At 51.9% G+C, this 22712-nt stretch overlaps 1 protein-coding gene across 5 annotated transcripts in view; it reads right to left on the reverse strand.

Moving 5' to 3' along the window:
* Positions 1-2014: 2014 nt before the first annotated feature.
* BOC (BOC cell adhesion associated, oncogene regulated) overlaps positions 2015-22712 on the reverse strand; it is a 75786-nt gene continuing 55088 nt past the window's right edge. For 2 of the 5 annotated variants that reach the window (XM_047792377.1, XM_047792369.1), the window contains exons 5-20: positions 21437-21583; positions 18675-18818; positions 16229-16522; positions 15594-15866; positions 14347-14654; positions 10417-10579; positions 9905-10015; positions 9336-9542; positions 8824-9005; positions 8262-8367; positions 7909-8031; positions 5452-5673; positions 4503-4738; positions 4242-4321; positions 3601-3794; positions 2015-2755 (exon numbers count right to left, since the gene is read on the reverse strand). In XM_047792377.1, the coding sequence (XP_047648333.1) occupies positions 2568-2755; positions 3601-3794; positions 4242-4321; positions 4503-4738; positions 5452-5673; positions 7909-8031; positions 8262-8367; positions 8824-9005; positions 9336-9542; positions 9905-10015; positions 10417-10579; positions 14347-14654; positions 15594-15866; positions 16229-16522; positions 18675-18818; positions 21437-21583 (2978 nt within the window). In that variant the 3' untranslated portion in view covers positions 2015-2567. The remainder of the gene's footprint in view (positions 2756-3600; positions 3795-4241; positions 4322-4502; positions 4739-5451; positions 5674-7908; positions 8032-8261; positions 8368-8823; positions 9006-9335; positions 9543-9904; positions 10016-10416; positions 10580-14346; positions 14655-15593; positions 15867-16228; positions 16523-18674; positions 18819-21436; positions 21584-22712) is intronic. The other 3 variants (XM_047792404.1, XM_047792386.1, XM_047792395.1) reach the window with 3 other exon arrangements.

Raw genomic sequence — 22712 nt, forward strand, 5'->3', positions numbered from 1 at the left:
AGCCTTGAACCTACAATTAAATATGAGCATCTGCATCTTTAGGAGGTTTAGCTTCAAACAGGAGGAGTACCAGGGGGTGCAGCCTCAGCTGAGGGTAGGTAGAAAGTCCTGGTCTCCAATCAAGCTGTTCTCTGCCTCCTGCTGTGCCCTTAAAAAGGCATCGTCACCTATGAGAAAGCCCCAGAGCAGTCTAAATTGAGTTTCTTGTGGATTAGGTGTTAATCTCCCTTGGCTATTTTGAACCCACATCCATACTGCCATCAAATCTCAACACTGAAAGAAAAACTGCCGAATGTCAAAGGAAAAGGAGTTACTCGGTTCTGCTGAGTCGGCTTTACTCTTCCTTCTGATTAATTTATACAGCTGTTGCTGACGGAGTCAGGCTTTTGAAGGGCATTATAATAATTAACCTGAATCTAAAGAATACAAAATGCTGTTTCATTTTCTAGGCTAAAATTTAAAGGCCTGATGCCCTAACCTGTTCCCCGTTTCCTGCAATTGGCTAAGGTAAATATGCACAAGTGTCTCACTTAACATGCCTTAGACGTGCTGTGTCTTTCCCAGAACTTTTTTTGAGCACTAAAAGCATTCAGTGTAGTTATATAAAACCGATTTCTGCACAGCACTGGAACCATTATCACTCCCATAAAGTTCAACAAAGTTTTCTGAACCACTGGGATCATCAAGGATCAAAAAAACAGGAGGACATTTTTAAAAAGTCATGGGCTAGAAGTTGTGTTACATTCCAGATCTGAGAGTCCTGTCCCCCTCCTGGAAGTGACCTTTAGGCCCTCGGTGCTGGATTGTGTCTGAAGTCGCAATCTCTTATTCTTCTCTTCCCTGCTCTACTTCTCTTTTCCTATCATTTCCATATTCCTTACAACCCTTCATTTCATTTCTGAAAACCATGTTCCAATTTAGCTGTTGGATGGGAAAAGGACGCAGGAATGTCTTCTGACCAGCAGAGGGTGTACTTGTCCTTGGCCATCAGAGTCACTCCAGGTGCTTTCCTAGGACTTGGTTTATCAAATTCATGAGCGGAGTGTAAATCTAGTAAGTAGCTAGCTAGGGTCAGTCTGCCCTTGATGACTCTTAAGTCCCTCAAGTGGTATTTCATCTGCAACTCAACTTTACCAAAATCTGGAAAATACATTTCCCTACTAAAAACAGTTAAAAGTGTGTTAGGGGCGTTCCCGTAGTGGCTCAGAAGTTAACAAACCTGACTGGTATCCATGAGGAAGCAGGTTCAACCCCTGGCCTCAATCAGTGGGTTAAGGATCCAGCGTTGCTGTGAGCTGTGGTGTAGGTCGCAGACACAGCTTGGATCCTGTGTTGCTGTGGCTCTGGCATAGGCTGGTGGCTACAGCTCTGATTCGATCCCTGGGAACCACCATATGCCACAGGTGTGGCCCTAAAAAGACCAAAAAAAAAAAAAAAAGTGTGTTAGGAGTTTCAGTGCAAGCTTCAGCCTCCTTCTAGTTCCATGTTCAAGCGCAATGCTTGATCCTGTGGTTGGATGGCAGTGAGTCAACGTTGATTTTTATCCATCCAGTGAGTCAACTCCTCTGGCCATGTTGGTGTGTCTTTGGAAAGAAGGGAAGTGAATTTTATCAGGCACCATATGTTCATGTGTAATATGGCACTTAAACTAGTATTTTAGAGAAAATACTTAGTCTTCAACACATACCTGTATAGAAAAAGTACGTTTCATTCCCTGGGTCTGAACAAAGCGTGACCTCAAGTCCAGTTAGAGAATGGTGAGGTACTTCTCGCCTGCTGTACACTGACTGCCTCTTGGACTAAACAGCCATCAACACATCTGCCTTAATAAAAACACAACTGACATTCAATATTTAAAAGACAAAAAATTAGAAACATCTGCTACCTTTTTCCAGCTCTCCCCTCCAGGGCTCTGCAAACGGCCCACAGAGCCCAAGTGGGTGTTTCTTCAAATACTCAGACTGAACCCTAAGGTGGAAGGAGAATGCTGACTCATACATGACTAAGCTGAAGGTTACAGGGAAGACTAAACATTTATTTAGACGTTACAGTGTTTATTTTTACAGAGATATGTTGCCACAGATTATTGATTCTGGAAGCTTTGTTAATGCTTATGGTCCTATACACATCTTAGTCTATTCTCATGGGCATCTTCTGAAAACGTTTCCTGTAGCACCAGATCCAGCCACTGTCACACGGGCAGCTCCAATCTCTGAGTCCGTGGCCCTGGCTTTTCCCCTTAGGGTCCCTCTGGACAGTGTGCCTAGGAGCCTTCCTTCCTTCTGCAGCCTCCCGGGCAGGGGCAGGCGTTCTCAGGGAAGGGCTGCCTCCTCAGTCCTGTTGCTCGGTCCTGGTTGATTCCTGTTATGTCGCGGCTTCTTTGTTTTCCCTCTCAGACCCTTGGTGGGTAGGCTTCCCTATGTCTCTTCGGCATTATAAAAACACACATATACATTTATTTACAAGTGCATAAATATATAAATATGGCTATTATAGAAAAATAAATACCAATTTCCATTTTTTTTTTAAACAACAATATATAGTCTTTCTGGGATATCAGCTTCTGCCTAAATTGTAGGAGGTGGTGTTTCAAAAGATACGTGCACTGGTGGGCTGGGGCAGAGCTGTGTCCCAAGTTCCTGGCCTCTGTAGGCCCCCAGGGGGTGCTGGGGACACCAGGCTCCTCTACCCGCTTGGCAGGAGTCAGGACTGTCCACCTCTTCAACCGGTGCAAGGCCCAGGCAGCACGGGGGCCCTGGGGGGAGAGCAGAGTGGGCAACGTCAGAATCCAGACTGATTGGGAACCAGCACTCCCTCGTGCTGGGTCAGTCTCTACCCAGGACCAGAGCCAGTTATCCTGGAAGGAGGGACAGAGACCTACAACCACATCAAGGATGATGATGCTCCCTCCAAGGTCTCGCACAGACATGGCATGGCTCTGGCTCTAGGAGGTGCTTGTCCTAGAATTTCATCATCCAGAGACAGCTAGGATCGGCATGGGACCTGGCCTCCATACTATGGAGGCAAAGAAACCTCAGCTAATTCTCTGAACCAGTCTGTGCCCAACCAGGTATCCAACGACTTCTAGGAGCTTGGCACAAAGACAGAGAGTGGGCTGGGAGCACCATGCATTGAGTGCCCTGCACAGAGTTCTGATGATGTGAGAACCTGGCTTCATGATGGAGGCAACCTCATTCCTTAATTAAGAGACAAGATCCAACAAAGCAGGCTGTTTTCAAATGATTAGAGAACGCCTCTTAGTGTGATGAGAGGCAGCAGGAATTCATGAAAGACCTTGAAATGCCAAGACCAAAAGGGCTTCTTTGAAATGAAGAAGTGCCCTTTCCGCCTTTGAGGACACAGTTTGCCATGCTGGAGTGGGGCCCACCTGACAGCGCCCCCCCCCCTCGCCCCCAGATTTGCTGGGCTTTCAGCAGGGAAGGAGGCAGCTGGCTCCCCTTTGCACCCCCATCTCAGATACATAAGCTGTGGATGGCTCCTTACCACCAGGCCTGGCCTCCATGTCCCTCCTGGGTCTCAGATGCCTCCCTCACATCACCCCAGCCTGTAATGTTTCCCCGCCCTGCCCTTGGCACTGACCTGGGTGGAACAGAGGGTCCCACACGGCTTCCAGCCCAGGACTCCGAGGACCATTATTCATGCCCCGCTGGCCTGTGGCTGCAGACTGCTCCTGGAGGTGGTGGCAGTCCTGTGAGGGCTGGAGCAGCTGGTGGGTCGAGTCGTCAGGCAGTGTGTATAAGAAAGAGCCTTCCTCCGGGTTAGACTTGGGAGCCCTGCGTGCACAAGACCGGGTGGAGGGGTGAGGTGGAGCAGAGGAGGTCTGTATCCCCGCTGCCCTGGCTACTTCCCTATCTGGGGGAGGCAGAGCTGGGCAGAGCTCAGACAGGGCAGCAACTGCCCCCCTTTGCACATCAAGAGGTGCCACAGCAACACTTCCAAAGGTAACTCTCATCTGTCTTCATGTGATTCTGGAGATGTCCAGTGGGCAAAGCCAGCCCTGTGTGCGCTGCTCTGGCCTGACCAGCAAGGGAAAAACAGGCACTGGACTTGCAAACACAACAACTCTGCCTCAGGCTGAGAGTCCAGTGGGGCAGGCTGTCCGCTGAGGGGAGCCCTGCAGGAAGCAGTGACTGCCACTGGGTGTGAGGAGCTGGTGAGAGAGTGAGCCCCGGGGGCTCAGGAGTGGAAGGCAGGGGTGAGGTGGGGTGGGGCCCGGGTACCTGGGAATCTGGTGATGGTGGGGGTCATATCCACTGCCAAGGACGGTCTGCCTCAGCACGTTGCTGGTGTCATCCTGCTGCTTGAGAGAGTAATGAGAAGGTCACGTCAGAGAGACCAAGTAACTTTCCCATTGATTGTTCCCCAGGCCGGGCAGCCCAGGATTAGAGGCTGGGAGGGAGGGAGCCCCAGGAAGCAGCCAAACCATAACCCCTGCCACGGTGGCCTGTACCCACGTGCCCACACCCTCAGAATTCCCTTACCTGCTGGAGCTCCCCTGGGCAGTGCTGCTGAGGCTTCATGCCCGGGTAGCCCATGGTGGCTGCAGGGCAGGCCCTGTTCACGTGTAGCCCATTGGCACAAGCCCGTCCACTGGTGCCACTGAGGTAGGGGTGCCCACTGGCTCGGTGGCCTGGGAGCCCTCCCAGTGGGACCATAGTATACTGGCAGGAGGGGGACAGAAGGGCACTTCGAGGAAAACCCAGGTCTGCTGTATGTTCTGGAAGGACAGAAGGACAGAGGTATGCTTAGGCCAAGGAGGGCTGAAGCAGCTTGAAAAAGTCCCATGGGAATTTCAGAAAACTCCTGAGGACTTAAGGTCAAGTGAGGTAAGCAGGGAGTTGATACTGCCCCAGAGGTGAGAATATTCTCTCAGAAAATTCTTCCTAACATCTAGCTGTTTGGTTTTTTTTTTTTTTTCTGGCTGTGGGGAGAAGGGTTAGGAGATAATACAGGGCCAGGGTTTGGAGAAGGAAGTGGTAAGTGAACAGAAGGATCAATATTTAAATGAGGCAAGTTGACCAGATGTGTTGACATTTGAAACAGAAATTAGTGAATAAATTCTGTTAACCCGGAATAAGGGAAAGCTCAAGGCAGCCACAGACCTGAAGAGGCGGGAAGAGGCAGGGTCAACTGAAAGTATGAAGCATGAGCGTGTGGTCAGAGCAGGAGCTTCACACAGACAGAAGTTGGAGCCAGGTGAGTACTGAGCTCCAGGGATGCAGAAAGGACAGACCACCTCCATCCTCTGCACCTGCCAAGGTCTGTGAGCTGAAGGAAGGCCCCATCCGAGAGTGTTGTCTGACCCTCCCCAAGCGCCCCCGGGTGGGGGCCGCTGGGAACGTGAGCTCCCGTGACTGTGCGCCCTGCGCTGGGCGGAGGCCCCTCCCCTCCTTCCCCTCCTCTTGGTGCTGAGGAGGGTCACTCACTCACTTTGCTTAGACCAGGCCCTCCACAAGCAGAAGGGGATGAAGGCAACGATGATGAGGACGATGGAGCCCAGGACAACACCAACAATCAGGTAGGGCAGATCACTGGAGCGAGCCACGATGGCCCCGGGGCCCACTGGCCGCTCTATGGTTTCGGGGGGTGGCGGCTGAGGCGGGGCCAGAGTTGGGGGTGGGAGTCGACCCGGCTGACCGGAAGACTTCCGAGCTGTAATTGAGACAAAACTCACTTCAGCATCAATTTCTTTGTCATTTCTTGCCCCCCAAAATAGGGAAATAATACCCTGGTTCCATGGGTGTGAGTAATGGGGTACAACTTACAAGACAGGGACTTTATTAGATGAATGTGATATCCAAGCTCAGCATGAAATGGACATTTAATGTGAAACTGAGTACTGCTGAAGAGACTTGAATTTTACATTGCAAAATGCAGCCTAAGATACTTATGGGCCAAGGGTTAGGGTCGGATTGGGCCTTTGGGGGCAGAAGTGGTGTAGGGGTTTTCCAAAGGAATAGCCAGTGAGCTTTTGGAAGAAAATATTACAAAATGCTTGAAGCCGGAGTTCCCACTGTGGTGTAGCGGAAGCGATGCCAACTACTATCCATGAGGATGTGGGTTTGATCCCTGACCTCAATCAATGGGTTAAGGATCTGGTGTTGCCGTGAGCTGTGGTGTTGGTGGAAGATGTGGCTCAGATCCTGCACTGCTATGGCTGTAGGGTGGGAACTTCCACATGCCTCGGGTGGGGCCCTAAGAAAAAAAAAGAAAAAAAGAAAAAAAAGCATGAAACCAGAAAAACACAGAAATGGAAGAACTTCCTTGTGAATTTGCTATTCCTGGGCACATTGAGGGGTGTGAGGAGCTTGGGGGGCAGAGCTGGGAGGTGGTGTGTTGGGTCTTGCTGGTACGGACAGTGCTCAGGAAACCCAATCCTTAGGTTTACTAGATGGCAAACTCATCCGGCGTTTGCTATCATCAGGAAGTATCCGACAGCAACTCCTTTTCACAGCTGCCTCCCCCTTGACTTTCGGCCTTCTGGGTTTCCCACACCCTCTTAGACTGCTGTTCCCTACTTTTCTCTTTTCTTGCCCTTTTTTTCTGTCCTCACCTCAGACTCTGGGACGTCCTCCTGGTCCATCTCGGTTTACGTGCTCTCTATTCTGTCCCTGTGAGTTCAGCCTACATCCCAATGACCACCAAATACCCACTGTCCAGGCAGGACACCTGCTTCCCTGGGGGGACACCTGCATTTCAATGTCTCAGAAGAACGAGATCCAGTTCCTCTCTTGTGGAAGCTGCTTCTCTTCGGGCCTTCCCTCTTTCCACAGAGGCAAAACCACCTCAAGGTTTACTCTGAACTCCTTTCACTCTCTCCCCAGCTCAGTGCACTGTCGGTCCTCCCTTTGCTTACTCAGAAAGGAGACTCCAACCCACCCCTTCTCCTTATATTTACTTCAGGGCCCTGTCCTCTCCCCTCAGCTTATTCCTGTGCAGTCACCAGTGACCCTTCCTGATAAACAAACCTGGCAATGGCCTTTTTCCACCTCACACCCAAGGTCCTAATGGCCCCCAGCCCCTCCCGCTCCTCCTCACAGCGCCACACCCTCCAACCCTGCGGAGCTGCTTGAAGGCTTGTCCTGTCCCTGCTCCCACCCAAGCCACTCCCTCCATCCACAGCTGAAGGTTCAGTCCCTCCAGAAGACCTGTGTGAGTCTCTGTTCCTTGCCCCGGGCACTCTGTGTGTCACCTGATACAGGACTCCTGACTGTGTGCACATCTGACCCTGACCTCACTGGGCATGACAGAAGTGCACACAGCAGGGGCAGCGTGGCCAGTGATAGGAAAAGGGGTTGTCTGCATCCTGTTCCTTTGGGATCTTCTCCTGATTATGTTCTTTGCAATACACCCTTCAAAATGGAAATGATATCTATCCACTTGACCAGTGTGCTAATACTAACAAGTTGTTATATGAATATGTTTGTGTTTGGGGGCAGGGAAAGAGCCTGGGCTTGTAGTTAGATGAACCTGGCCCAAAGTGTTCTCTGTCACTAACTGGCTGGGGGACGCTGGTCAAGGTGTTTCATTTCCCATTGCTCTCAGTTTCTTCCTTTCTCATGGGGTAACCAATGCAAGTACCAAATGTTATCACAGGAATAAAGTCTTCATAGAAAGCTCCTGGCTTAACAAGGGGGTCTAGTCCATGAGTTCATATGTGAGTTAATTCCCAAGTTCCTAGAAGCTGTTATGATGGCAACCCATTTGAACTTAATATATGAGGCCCAGGCCAAGGAACAGAAGGGTTAAAAATCACAAGGTTTGAGGATCCTTGGAAACTAAGGAGTCATCCTGAGGAAGAGACACCCAGCACAGCACATGGAGCAGCCACTCTGCCCTGGTCTGCTGGGACTAGCAGGAGGACAGCAGTGAACCCAAGAGAATCACCTTTGGTTTCACAGATCATCACGTTGCTGAACTCGCTCTCCCCTCCTTCGTTGAAGCACTGCATCTTGATGTCGTAGGAGGTCTCTGGCTGCAGGTGGCTGATGGAGTGCCAGTACCTATCCCCTGGGAAGGAGAGCAAGAGAGTCATATGAGGTGATCATGCATGCGGTTTGCTTGGCCCCTGGCTGCAGTCACACTCAGGCAGCACTGGAAGCAATGTTCTAGGTGCCCATCCAGTTCCGGTTGTCCCATCACCATGAACTTGACGCTCCCAAGTATGTCATGAAAGAGACACTGACATGAGGCACACCTGGACAACAGAGGAAACCATCACACACACACGTGTTTCTCACCTTCCACCATATCCTTCTTGTAGTCACTGTCATTGTCACTGTCTGTGGGCCGGTAATAGATATAAAAGCCATGGATTGGGGTGTTGTTGTTACTTGCTGGGATATACTATAGGGAATAAAAGAAGAAACAAGTTGACAATAGAGCAGAGAAGTCCTCATGGGAACAGAACCACTTGGTGGAGGGAAATTTTATCCCAGCCTAGAGTTAAAAATTCACTGGGGACCCTGACAGACATTTCTGATGATCTCCCCGAGGATCTCTGGACAATGCTCTAGAGATCACTCGTTATTTTATTTAGCCTAGGAGTCCCCGACTTTTTAAGACAAGAAACAAATGGCCATTTCTTCAAAGACTTAATTCCCCTCCTGGGAATCGTGAGGGTGGGTATGTATCTCTGGCTCGACTCTCAGGTACACAGGTGGATGAACACTTAAGGGGACGGAGCTCAGGATGAGGCAGGGGAGAAAGGTGATTCCTTCCTGCCAGAGCTGCGGTGGCCAGCTCCCGCCCAAGGCGGCGTTCAGCCGGTCTTACCACTGCGGTCTGTGCCAGGCCACTCACCATCCACTTGAGCATGATGGTGGTCTCATTGACAGCATCGGTGAAGGTGATGTAAGGGCCGGCCACGGGCCTCTCGTACACGCGGCCGCTGTAGCCTGACACCACGTACGGCCGGGAGGGGGCGCTGGGTTCACTTTCCCCCAGCATGTTCAGAGCCCGGACTCGGAACTTGTAGGAGGTGCCTGGGGAGAGATACTCACTGAACTGGGGCCGGGAGACACCATCGGCCTCTCCATAGGTCTGTGCAGGCTCAGGATGTGGAGAGCTCTTCTGGGCGGCCCTTCCCCACCAGCAGGCCCGAAAGGACTCCAGAACTCCCTCTCATCAGAAGGGAGGAGCATGGGGAGTGGGGGGGTGTTGTGGGACTGAGGTAACACGACCAAGAGGGTCCATAGGAGCCTGGTGGCGGGTAGAGATGAGCAGAGAGAGGAACCCCCCCAAAGCCCCCCTTTCTCCTCCAGGTGGGCAGGGGGCAGCTGGAGGACTAGGGAGGACAGTGACCAGGACCCTACCTTTCTCCAGGCCTGTGATCTCCACTGAGAGCCGGGAGGGAGGGATGGAGCTGGTGGCCAGGATCCAGTCCCCCACTTTCTTTAGCTTCTTATACTCCACACGGAAGGACTGGATCGGGAAGCCACCATTCCCACGGGGAATCCAGGTCACGTACACCGAAGTCTCAGAGGCCATGGAGATAGTGGGCCTGTCTGGAGCTTCTGGGGCTGCAAGAGAGGGCACACGGGGGAGGAAGGAAGCAGGGGGAAGGGGGTGTGATGAAAAGATGGTTGTAACCAGACTAGACAAGGCCTGTCCTGATGGGGGCCAGCTCCACCCCGCAGCCCTCCACCTGCTGGGGCTGTGTCAGATTTTCCAAGGGGCCCCTGGGTCACTCTGTCCTGGAAGGAGCCCCTGCAAGGCTTCAATCAATATCTTTTCATTGTGGTTAACTGGGGAGAGGCCAGGAAAATGTCACAAGGACTCCTGGACCCCATTCACCCCGCAGTGGTAAGCTTTCTGAGGCTGCAGGCCCGGGTCCAGTTCTGACTGCACGTCACCCCTCCCCGTGGGGCTGCTGAGGGCTTACGGGACAGGCGGCCATGGTCGGGCTGGCTGCTGCTCTGGGGGCTGGCTCCAGGGTCATCCCTCTGGATCTGCTGCTCCTTGCTGGCTATGATTTCAGGTTTGGGCCGCCGTCCTGGGTAGAAATAGTTGAGATCAGCACGGGGAGTGTGCATTAGGTCTCTTTTCCACAGAGTCCTTTCTGCCTGAAGCTCTGCCAGGGGCTCGAGAAGGCGATGCAAATAATCTAGGACATTGGAAGTGTGTCTGATTTTCAGCTCTGCCTGGTGGTCATGGCATTGCACCCGGGCTGAGTGTGAAAGGCACAAAGAGATGCCAGAGGGGCCACCTGGTGACTCTGCTAATGGGAGGTGGGACCTCAGCCTAGGCACGCAGACCACAGGGAGGCAGGAACTGAAAGGAAGATAAAGTCCATGGTGAAGAGCTGGGGCAAGGTGAGTAGCGCTTCGCATCTGGCCTGGTAGGACAGCTCAGGTCCACGGAAACCCTAAGCTGGGGGCAACGCTGGGCACTCACCAGTTCGGAAGGTGACCATGGCTGTCTGGCCTTCGCCTGCACAGTTGTAAGCTGCCATCTCCACTTCGTACAAGCTCCCAGGATCGAGTCTGGTGAGAGTCAGGTGGTGCTGGCTGGCCGGAATGCCAGAGATAGTCCACTCGTCAGAGGAGTTTGTGACCTGCTGGAGAAGGTGGCTGGTATGAGGCACCCTGGCCTGGAGCTATAGGGGGCTGTGCTATGCAAGGAAAGCAGAACTGAGCCCAAGGGGGCAGGAGAAAAGGAGGGAGACTGGACAGGTTGGGAGAGGGGTGGCCCTACAGCCCGAAGACTGGTCCTGCTGGCTCGGGGACACCCATCCTCACAGGGACAATAAAGCCAGGTTCCCTAATCCCTCATCTAATGATCTCATCAAAGAAAACTCAGTGGGGAGGGTCAGATGGCCCAACTGATACTGGCGAGAGAGTTTCTCCAAAGACCCTGTCTTTCTGAAAAACTCTCTATTTAACTCTGTTTCTCCTTGACCTATTTAACCAAACACAGTATCTTCAGTTTATAATGAGATGATGATGAGAATGATAAAGGCAGCAGTACCAGTAGAAATGGCCACATTTGCTGAGTGCTTACTATGTGCTAGGCATGCCGCGAAGTACTTGCCAGCTCCATAAAGCCCTTCCAGGACAACAGCCCAAGAGATGGCTGTTAATACTGTTTCCACCTCACAAATGGGGAGACTAAGGCTTAGAGAGATGGGTGATTTGTCTAAAACCACCTCGCTAGTGAGTGCAAAAACCCTGACTTGACTCCGGAGAGCAAACTCATAGTCATAACCTACCGCAGAAAGCAAGCCCGGGAGCCAGAAAATGCCAGGCTCAAATCTGGGTTGTGTCTCTTACCACACACACAGGTTGCCAGCTGTGTAACCCTTCGCAAATTCCCAAATCTTTCTGATCCCTAAGGTTTTCATTTCTAAAATGAAGCCAAGAAAACCTCTCAGGTTATTCTGAAGATTAAATTGCTGATTTACGCAACGGCTCAAGCACTGAAGCTGGCACACAGTAGGCTCCCAACAAGTGCCTGCCCCTCCCCCTGCCCCACACCCCCCATCCTCTGCTCAGTGAGGATTTCAATCTTCCTTTTTCTGCTCTTGCCCTTAGGCCTTGCTTAGAACTTAAAAACTGTGGATGAACTGTAACTGCTACAGATTAATCCTTAATGGCTTCAAATTCCTTGCTCTTTAAAGAAAAAAGATAAGGAGGCTCCAGGCTCCTGGACAGGGCATGCCGAGAGGCTGCTTCACCTCCCCCACGTACCCCCACCCCCCAACCCCCCTACCCCCCAACTCCACTCAGGACACAGACTTAACTGCCAGCTGTGCACATCTCAGAGAGCCTGAGGTTGTGGTTTGCTGAAAGAATTAAACAGCTGGTAGGAAAAGCTTTTATCCCCCAGCAGAATATTCCAAAGTAGAACAAAACCTACTATTCAAGGGACAGGGATGGTCTGGGCTCATTCATGTCAGGCTTCCAGGATTTGTTCCAAGGGGAGACGTTTTTACAAACTGAGACTCCCCAGTGGTGCTGGAAACCCAAACACAGTAGCTCAGGGTCTGCAGATGCACCAGGAAATGAAAACTGGCTTCACGTATGTGAAAAAGTGAAAATGAATGATTCCCAGTCTCCAGTGAGAGAGGGGAGCAGAAAAAATACAACACAAATGCTGATTTTTGCTTACAAAATCCTTTCTTGTGGGATGATCTTTTAAGACACGTTAGTTCCTTAAGAAAGGAACTGCTTTCAGGACATAATCTGCACCTTGGCCAGGTCCACCTAACAGCTCCACCGCCCCACAGGCCAGAGCCTAACAGAAGCCAGGCCCAGTGGGGGCACTGGCCCCTCACTTTCCCTGTGCCCTTTCTCCCTTGGCCTCCCTGCACTGGCCTCTCTTCCACTGGGCTTAGAAATGAAAATAAGAAATGGAATGGTAATTAGTCACTGTCACACACACGGAGCTGGGGAAGGCGGCCTCAACCTGGCGTTTCTGGATCACCTCATGTGGCCTTTGCCAGCCTGCCTCCTGAGGAGATGGTTTCATGGCCACCTATTGGCCCGAAAAATATTATTCTTGCTCTCATGCTGGTTCTTGTCTCCCGGGTCCATGAGCATTTGGCCTGCTCTGATCTCTGTCTACAACTCTGCGATGGAAGTGTCCAGTTACACGGGGAAATGAGGATGAGGGGGCAGCCCTGCCCCATAACCTGGGCTGAACAATGCTGCCTTTTGTTAAAACCTCATCATCCCCCCTCTTTGCTGGCTGCCTAGGAAGAGGCCAGCAGACTGAGGGTTAATGAGAAACTGCCCCCTCTCGACCCCCACCTAGGAGGCAGCTTTGCCACAGGGCCTCTGTGGGCTTGTCCTGACCAGAGATGCTCTAGGAGAGCACGGAAAAGGGAGAACAGTGGGGTCCAGAGCAGGGGCACAGCTTCAACACAGCCAGCACTTTCCACTGGACAGGGCTGGTTTTGTTTGTTTTTGGAGGTGGGAAGAAACTTGATAAATACTTTTAGTTCCACATTCTTATATTACCAAGTGCACACAGCACCTTTACAAGCAACAAATAAATGCATAATAAAGTCTAGCATTTATGGTACATTATTACTTATGAAATAAGATTTTTTTTAAATCCATTTAAGAACAGAAATTTTTGGGAGTTCCCATTGTGGCGCAGTGGAAATGAACCCAACTAGTCTCCATGAGGATGCGGGTTTGATCCCTGGCCTCGCTCAGTGAGTTGGAGATCCGGCGTTGCCGTGAGCTGTGGTGTAGGTTGCAGAAGTGGCTTGGATCTGGCGTTGCTGTGGCTGTGGCATAGGCTGGCAGCTGTAACTCCAATTCGACCCCTAGCTGGGAACTTCCATATGCCGCTAGTGTGGCCCCAAAAGCAAAAAAAGCAAAGAAAAAAATATTTTCTCCTATCTAATGGCTTCAGGAAGAAAACAGCATGCTCCTGGGATAAACAGACATGTTTTCCAGAATATTTTCTTTTTTTCAGCTGCATCCATGGCATGCAGAAGTTCCAGAGCCAGGGAGCGAACCCATACCACAGCAGCAAACCCAGCCACAGCAGTGACAGTGCTTGATCCTTAACCCACTGAGCCACCAGGGAACTCCCAGGATATTTTCTTAAGGGAATTTTGTGTTCTTCCCTCCTGAGGAGTAACAGCAGTGACAGCATAGCCTTAAATGAGGGTGGCAGCCTGAGGGCCCCATCCTGCCTTTGAGGGCACAGTATCCAAGAGGATGGGCTGGCCCAGCTCTGTCCCTGGATCCCCTCAGAGCCAGAGTCCCTCCTGGACAGCTCCCAAAACATCCACCTGGACAGACTTCCTTCTGTCAAGAAGAAATAGCTGAGGTCTAAACAACATGATGTGCTTTGAGCTCAAATGCCTGCTTGGCAGACCTGAGCCATGAGGAATCCTGAGAACTAACTGAAGGGATATTTTGTAGCCCTCAGAGAAAACACTTGTCCACAAATATTGGTTTTTCTGGCTTTGGAGCTAGCCTGCCATGCCAGAGTTCCTGCAGGTATGTACCCAGCAAGCTTACTCAGGTTAAAAAAAAAAGAAAACAACAACAACAAATGGCAAAGGGAAAGGGGAGGATGGGCAATGGTTAACAGGGAGCCTATGAAATCTCCTGGGGGCCAGAATCTGGTACACGAGGCTCAGACATGTAGGCACACCCAGAGCTTTTTCCTGGGCCTCCTGGGGTCCCAAATGCCCAACTCACAACCAGCTAGCTGGGAGGTAGTGGGAAAGTACACCGGAGGGAAAAGGTCATGTCGGCAGTAGGGATTACTCTTCCAGGCTTCAAGAGCTCAAGGGGAGATGGCCAGCAGGCAGAGACCCCTGCCCAGCCTCACCAAGAGGTGGTGCAGGGCCAGGTACCATACCTTGCGGTGTTTCACCACATAGTAGAGGATCGGGGCCCGGCTGCCACCCTCATACCGAGGCCGCCACACCAGCTCATAGGAATCAGTCTTGGAGGTGCGGGGCGAGCTGAGGATGACAGGCGCCTCGGCAGGAGTCCCCTGCCCCTGCTCTCCAAGACACTGTGGAGAAGCTGGCTGCACAGATGCTGGCGGCCTCAGGAGTCCTGGGTGGCCCTTCAGCATCTGCTCAGGGGTTCTGGCTCTGGAGGGTGGTGTGGGAGGTGTGGCAGTGTCCGGCCTGGCATCCGGCCATGGCTGCAGGGTGGTGCCTGGAGGACCAAGCAGGAACGAGAAGGTAAGGAAGAGCAGTTAGTCTTTTGGCATCTGCCATGCTATTCTGTCCGAGGAGAAAACAGAGAAAAGTGAGAGGGAAGGGCTGTTGGAGCAGGAAGAGCCCTCAGCTCATCACCCGAGGTGACCACAGGCCCTCTTGAAACATAACCATGCTCCATGGGAAGAGAGAGGGCTGTACCCCAGCCTGGGCAGGAGGGAAAGGCAGCCTGATGCCCCCTGCCCGGGCTTCATGCTGCCTGCTAGTTTTCTGGCATCCAACCAGGTGTGTCTTTTTTTTTTTTTTTTTGGTCTTATTTAGGGTCACATCTGTGGCATATGGAGATTCCCAGGCTAGGGGTCAAATCAGAGCTGTAGCCGCCAGCCTATGCCACACCCACAGCCACGCCAGATCCAAGCCACATCTGCGATCTACACCACAACTCACAGCAATGCTGGATCCTGAACCCAAAGAACGAGGCCAGGGATGGAACCCGCATCCTCATGGATACTAGTCAGATTCATTACTGCTGAGCCACAGTGGAACTCCCACAAACCAGGTGTGTCTTGAGTGAATTATCTCAATTTGCTCCTTAGGTGCTGGAACCTGGGCCTTCTTTGTCATGTCTATGCAGAGTGGAGACGTGCCCCCTTCACTTGGGATCCAACCCTGGCACAATGTGGGCTTCTTCCTGCTCCCCGAGGCACAAATTAAAACTAATTTGAAAGGGGTTTTGTTTGTTTGTTTTCTTTTTTTAAATACAACAGTTAAATGAGTCATTTTCACTGCTGGAAATTTGCATTTCTTACTTCATAAATTCATGTAAATTGTAACTGACAATTTATTTCATACACTGGGGTTTTAAGTTGGATTTCATTTGCAAAAAAAGGTTCTGCAAATATTTTGCTGGAACCTCAGCCCTGTGGGCTGCACTCACCGGGCCGGGCGGTCCTCAGCTGGACCACGGCATGGGCACTCCCAACTTCATTCTCGGCCATGCACTGGTAGACGCCTTCATCCTCGGGCCCCACGCTGACCACCCGCAGGGCCCGACGGGACAGCCGGAGGCGCTGGCTGGAGGTCAGGGGCACAGCATTCCTCAGCCACAGCACCGAGGGCGGGGGGTTCCCGCGCACCTCACAGGTCAGCTTGGCGCTCTGGCCCCACGGGATGACCAGCTGGGACAGCTCCATGGTGACCTCGGGGGGTTCTGCCAGGAAACCAGAACGGGGGTATGAAAGCTTGAGTCCTTCCGTCCAGGTCCCGACAGGCTGCGCAGGGGACCACGGTCAGGAAGGCTCCTTCCTGCCCTGTGGCTGCTGGGAGAAGAGAGGAAAGGTCCCACGTCGCCTCCATCAGAGTCACGACTGGGAAGGGCATGAAGGGGGCTGCCAGGTCCTACACCCTAGGTCCCTGGGCTCCAAGGCAGCCCGCGCTCTCAGTTCTCCTCCATCATTCAGGGCACGTGATCTCTCACAAGGCACTCGACCCTGTCTGGGCCTCGGCTTATGAGCTTCTAGAAAGGCCTGCAGATGAGAAGGCCGAGGAGAAGAAGGTCTGCAGGACACTTACCAAACACCTGGACATTGTAAAGGATGACCGCAGCCCCAGGCTCCCCGACCCCGTTGTCAGCCATGCAGCGGTAGGTCCCCGAGTCCTCCTCACTGGTGGTGTCGATGAGGAGGTTGCTTAGCAGGAAGCGCGTCTTGTTGTAGCTGGCGACGCTGGACCCATCCTTGGCCCAGGTGACCCTCGGGGGTGGGATCCCACTGGCCACACACTCCAGAATGAGGCTCTGGCCTTTGGTGACAACGATGGTCTGGGCCTCTGGGGGGTAGATGATGCGGGCAGCCTCGGCAGTGGAGCCTGGAGGGACAGTGAGCGGTAGGATGGCATGTGGGATCAGGACTGGGTGCAGAGGACCCCTCCGCCCTGCTTTTTTTTTTTTTGTCTTTTTGTCTTTTTGTTGTTGTTGTTGTTGCTATTTATTGGGCCACTCCCGCTGCATATGGAGGTTCCCAGGCTAGGGGTTGAATCGGAGCTGCAGCCACTGGCCTACGCCAGAGCCACAACAACGCGGGATCCGAGCCGCGTCTGCAACCTACACCACAGCTCACGGCAACGCCACATCGTTAACCCACTGAGCAAGGGCAGGGACCGAACCCGAAACCTCATGGTTCCTAGTCGGATTCGTTAACCACTGCGCCACGATGGGAACTCCCACCCTGCTTCTGATGGCCTAGCCCCAGGCGGCAGCCAGGAGAATGGAGGTTTGAATCTAACAGCCCTTCAGGGGCTTAGACCTATGTGAAATGGGACAAATTACCAGTTCCCTTGGGCCTTGACTTCCTTATTGGAAACAAAGCCCTTCTGCAAAGAGCTGTCTGGAGACAGCAGTGAAGCAGCATCAACGTGACATATACAAGGTTAACTGAGTGTTTTGATAAAGAGAGAAAGATAAGGGGTAGACAGAGACTTCAAATGGTGCAGGTGGCTTTTCTCACTGCGCTCAGTAAGCGCACTCTGAGACCAAGGAAGAGAGGGGAGACAGGATCCCTCGTGTCCTGCGAGCCCCACCCACGGGTCTCAGTTCCTGAGGATCTCCCAGGGAGACAGACACTGTGTTCAGCAGGCAATGCGTGTCCTGCTGAGCTGAACCGGATGTGTTGTTTAAAGATGAGCATTTCTCATGTCCAAAAGCGAATCAAGCATTTCATCAGGTGCTCAGCTGAAGAAGCAGAGAGCTTTTTTCAAAGCTGGGGGAGAAACTGCATAAGCTGACGGAAAGGCATGCCATTCTCCCTACATGGTGCCTCCCTCAGGAACCCAAGGAGCATGTGTGATTTTGCCTTATGTGCCAACCAGGGGCCTATCCAGTGTTTAGAAGACTGAAGTTTACACAGCTTGGGAGGCTTTCTTGAAGAAAAAGAATACAAAATTACAGATACAAAGTCAGAAGGAGAAAGACAAATACCATACACTATCACTTATTTGTGGAATCTAAAAGATGGCACAAATGAACCTACCTACAGAACAGAAACAGATTCATAAACATAGAGAACAGACTTGTGGTTGCCAAGTGGGTGGGGGAGGAAGTGGGGTGGACTGGAAGTTTGGGGTTAATAGATGCAAACTATTATAATTAGAATGGATAAGCAATGAGATTTTACTGTACAGCCCAGGGAACTATAACCAGTCTCTTGGGATAGACCTTGATGGAAGATAATGTGCAAAAAAAAATGTATATGTATGACTGGGTCACTTTGCTGTACAGCAGAAATTGACACAACATTGTAAACTAACTATAATAAAAAAATGTAAAAAAAAAATTACAGATACAAAATTAGCTGAAGGCCCACTTAAGTTCTGTTTCATTAGCTTCAGGGTAGGTCAGCCTCTGCTGCCAACTCTAAGAACTGGTTCCACTAAGATGTCACTCCACTAAGCATGCAGGAGCCTAGAAAAGTGCCTGATACATAGGAGGTGCTCCCCCAAGGTAACTGTGGTTTTCACATAAATGGGGGGCCTCTGGGGACTTTCTCCAGAGGGAGGTGATAGACAGCACAGGCACAGCCTGGCCTTGTGCAAGGCAGGCCTAGTGACCTCATACAGGCACAAAGGCCTGGTCATCTTTTCTATCTGTACACTATGGCCAGCCTGTCCCACTACCTCCCTCTTGGCAACCGCCCCCCCCCCCCGGCTCATGTATACATGTATCCCAACCTGCCCTGTAACTGAAAGGAACACGGGGCAGGAAAGCTTTCAACCGGCAGGAGTTAGGGCTGAGATGTGCCTAGCAGGCTCACCCATCCCTGAGCCAAGCCCAGGGCCACGTGCAGTGACAGGCTGGCATTTGAGATGGCCAGTGGGGAGAGGACCCCCACCCTGGCTGAGTCCTGTATATTTCACCGGCCCCCCGCCTCCGCCCCCGCCCCCTACCCCCACTTTGGAGAACACTGAGCAGAAGCATGGGCAGCAGCAACCCCAGGCCCCCCATCGGCCAGACCCAGGCCCTTACGGCGCACGCGCAGTCTGTCGCTGGAGCCGGAGGTTTTCACTTCCTGCGTCACTGGGTTGTAGGCGGCGCACTTGTACATCCCCTCGTCCTCCTGGCTGGCGTTCACAATCTGGAGGTTCCCCGACGGCATGATCAGGTAATTGTCTGAGGACAAGGGGAACATGGGATGAGTCTGGGCCCAGAGCACTGCACTCAGCAGCTCCCGAAAAGGCTGGGGCGGGGGGAGGGTTAGGGCAGGAATCAGGAGGTGTGCACCAGAGTCCTAATGGCCCACACTGAAAATACTATTCTCCCCATAAACACTTGCACCAAGTGCAATGGAAGTGCCAGGAATGAAACTAACCAACCAGCCAACAAATGGGTTGGCTGACACCCCACCACCGCCCAAAGTTCGTACATAGGCCTGTGGAAGAGCATTTTATACTTTTAAGGGAGCTTGGGTAGCATGGAAAGGAAGCAGGATTGGGGGTCTACCATACCTGGACTTAGGCTCTGGATCTGCTGTATACTGTGTGATTTGGGCAAGTTAATTAGCCTCTCAGATCCTGTTTCCTCACTTGTGAAATGGTATGATGTGTGCTGTCTCAGAGCCATTTATAGGGACTGAGGAGCCCATACTGCCTACTGGGAGATGAGATGACCATTCCTGCAAGCTACCAGGAAGGAGGGAACTGACTCTCCCATCCATCTCTGTCATGGTTGCAGCTCCGAGCCACCTCATTATTGAGCCAGGGAGGACTATTCTATCCTCATCCCCTACCCTTCCATGAATACCACTGAAGCCCTTCTCTTAAGCAACACTGGCCCGTGAGGCTCTGTCTGCTTCTGGGCCAGGGATGCCATGGAGGTGGGAGTCCCAGGGCTGAGTTCAGCTTCTTTCCACAGAGGATTCACAGCTTCTGGACACGCTAGCCCCTAGGATGGTGTTCAGCTTGCTGGACAATGGACAGGCTGTCCACTCTAAGCCTTCTGGTGGCCTGCCCTTGGCAGTCTGGATGTTCCCGCAATCTGGACTCACAGAGTCTGGTGCCTGCCTGTCCCTGGGCCATCCCAGGCATGAGCTATTTAGGCAAATGCCAGATGTAACAGAAAACGCCCTTGACTCTTGTGGGATAGGCAGGCCAGCTTGAGGGGCTACCACCAGGCTTTTGCTAGGGACAGGAGACATTCATACTCCTCTCAGTCTCCAGTTATTTCTCAGTGGCAGGATTAGGCTTTTTACCCTTTTAAAAAAATAACTTTTTTGGGAGTTCCCATTGTGGTGCGGCAGAAACAAATCCAACTAGAATCTATGAGGATGTGGGTTCAATCCCTGGCCTCACTCAGTGGGTTTGGGATCCCACATTGCCATGAGCTGTGGTGTAGGTCTCAGATACAGCTCAGATCCTGTGTTGCTGTGGCTGTGGCATAGGTCAGCAGCTATTCCCCTAGCCTGAGAACTTCCATATGGTGCAGGTACAGACATAAAAAGCAAAATTCTATAGTAAACATATACTCCTTTCATAAACAGAAAGTCAACAAAAATATTTAAAAATCTCTAGGGCATTTTATTTTATTTTTATTTATTTATTTATTTATTTATTTATTTATTTATTTATTTTCATCTTTTTGCTATTTCTCTGGGCCGCTCCCGTGGCATATGGAGATTCCCAGGCTAGGGGTTGAATAGGAGCTGTAGCCGCTAGCCTACACCAGAGCCACAGCAACGCAGGATCCGAGCCGCGTCTGCAACCTACACCACAGCTCACGGCAACGCCGGATCATTAACCCACTGAGCAAGGGCAGGGACCGAACCTGCAATCTCATGATTCCTAGTCGGATTCGTTAACCACTGCACCACGACGGGAACTCCTCTAGGGCATTTTAAAAGGTAGACAGTTTGAGGAGTTCCCGTCGTGGCTCCGCAGAAATGAATCTGACTAGCATCCATGAGGACACAGGTTCAATCCCTGACCTCACTCAGTGGGTTAAGGATCTGGCATTTCTGTGAGCTGTGGTCTATGTCTCAGATGCCGCTTGGATCCCGCGTTGCTGTTGCTGTGGTATAGGCCAGCAGCTACAGCTCCGATTCAACCCCTAGCCTGGGAACCTCCATGTGCCTTGGGTGCGGCCCTAAAAAGACAAAAATAAATAAATAAATGGCAGACAGTTTGAGATGTGGCATCTGGCCACAGGGTCTACTTGGCCTTGAGTTCAGGTCAGTTGTGGGAAGAAGCTGATCTGGTCTTGAGCCATAGCTTCCCTCCCCACTGGCACTGTGTGGACCAAAGTTGGTTTCCCCGGACCAGGGGCCACGTCCACTGTGATGGCTGAGATGGGCGCATTGGCAGGAAGACAGGGAGCGGGAGAATCTCAAGTGCCACCATATAGACTGCTCTGCTGTGTGGGGAAGAGCCCCACCTCCCACGGGGAACCACATGGCTCCAGGAATCTCTGGTTCATCAGGCAGCCTTCCTGCATGTGCCTGGTGGCAGGGAGCTTGCACAGGGAAAATCTAGAACCCTGTGCTGAGAGCTCTGATCAAATGGCAGCAGCTCAGCAACATTTGCCAAGGCAGGAAGAGAGCCCTCGTGACAGGGCAGGGGACCTCCACAACAGAGGTTGTGGCCAAGCCCTTTAGGATCCTGCAAAGCTAAAGTAGAAGGTAGCTGACAAGCATGTGGAGAGGGCTGTTGGCGTGTCGACGGGAATCTGGGAGGCACTGCAGAGGTGGCCAGCTTCCCTTCCAGCCCGGGCCTCTGGGATCCTGCTTGTTCACTCACCTCTGGAGGCCTCCAGCCACTCCTGTTTGACACTGTATCGGACCTGGGCCTTTGGGTGGCTCTCAGGAAGGTGGCAGGCAATGACTGCAGTGTTCCCCTCATCAACTTCGATCACGTGCTGCACGTCTAACTTGAAGTCCTGGAGATCTGTGGAGAGAAGGAAAGAGGCCGGTTGGGCCTTGACGAAGGAGAGAGGCAGACAGTGCAGCATTTCAGGGTGGGCTTCAGCCTCTGTCTTTGGTCACAAGCAACAGCTGTAAGAACCTCACACACTGGGGGCCCCCTGGGGGGTGCTCTGAGTCTTTCCTCCAATCTTCTGTCATCTAGAGGAGATTACAGGAAGTAATGTGTGGCCTGCATCGCCCCACATATAACTGGGTGTATATACAATTGGGTGTAAATAAGCTGAGGGTGGGGGTGGGGGTGTAGCGAATTCCATCAAGTGATGCCTGTGACACCCACCCGCCTCTTTTGTTACATTGACGGGGATGGGGGCAGGTTGGCTAGGCCCACTGGCCCCACTGAACCTAGCTGGAAATGGGTCATAGTCAAGGCACAAATGTCCTGGCACAGCTCGGCTCATGGAGATTGAAGGGAACAAGGAAAGAATACCTATGTGTTTTCTCCAGTTCAATCAAGAATAGCCTGGCCCAGTTCTTCTCAGACATCTGCTGAAAACTGACAGACCCAAATCTGTTCAATTGCCAACCATGATTCCAACCAGAAGGCTGATTCCTGCTACCCAGGAGCATGTAGTCCTCCCCATGTCCTTTGGGATTGGTTCCAGGTGCTCCAGTGGATACCAAAAATCCGCAGATGCTCAAGTCCCTTATATACATACAATCGTGCTGTGCTGTTACAGTCGGCCCTCCGTATCCGTAGGCACATCAGCATATACGGAGAACCGACTATACTCTCTGTCACATCACAGCTAATTCTTTCTCAGGGCTGGGGGTGGGGATTTGTGGATGCCCAAAGGGGTTTCTAAGGCAAGTTCCCACTGTGGCTTAATGGCACTGGAATTCAGGGGAGCTTAGGGTCCAGACACCAGGCTGCAGTCTCTCCTAACTTGGCTCCGTGGCAGGAAGACTGGGATTTAAACTGGAGAGGATGGAGATCCATCTGGAACAAAAGCTGGATGTTTCCCAAACAACCCAACAGTCCGAACAACAAAACTCTCTTTGTTTGAGTCCAATCACTGATGTTGCTGAACAAAATGGGCCATTTGTGTAACAAAACCACATTCCAAATTTGGTTTTCAGGATGGTAGCTGAAT

The sequence above is a fragment of the Phacochoerus africanus genome, chromosome 1 (assembly GCF_016906955.1).
Source record: "Phacochoerus africanus isolate WHEZ1 chromosome 1, ROS_Pafr_v1, whole genome shotgun sequence".
NCBI lineage: Eukaryota > Metazoa > Chordata > Mammalia > Artiodactyla > Suidae > Phacochoerus > Phacochoerus africanus.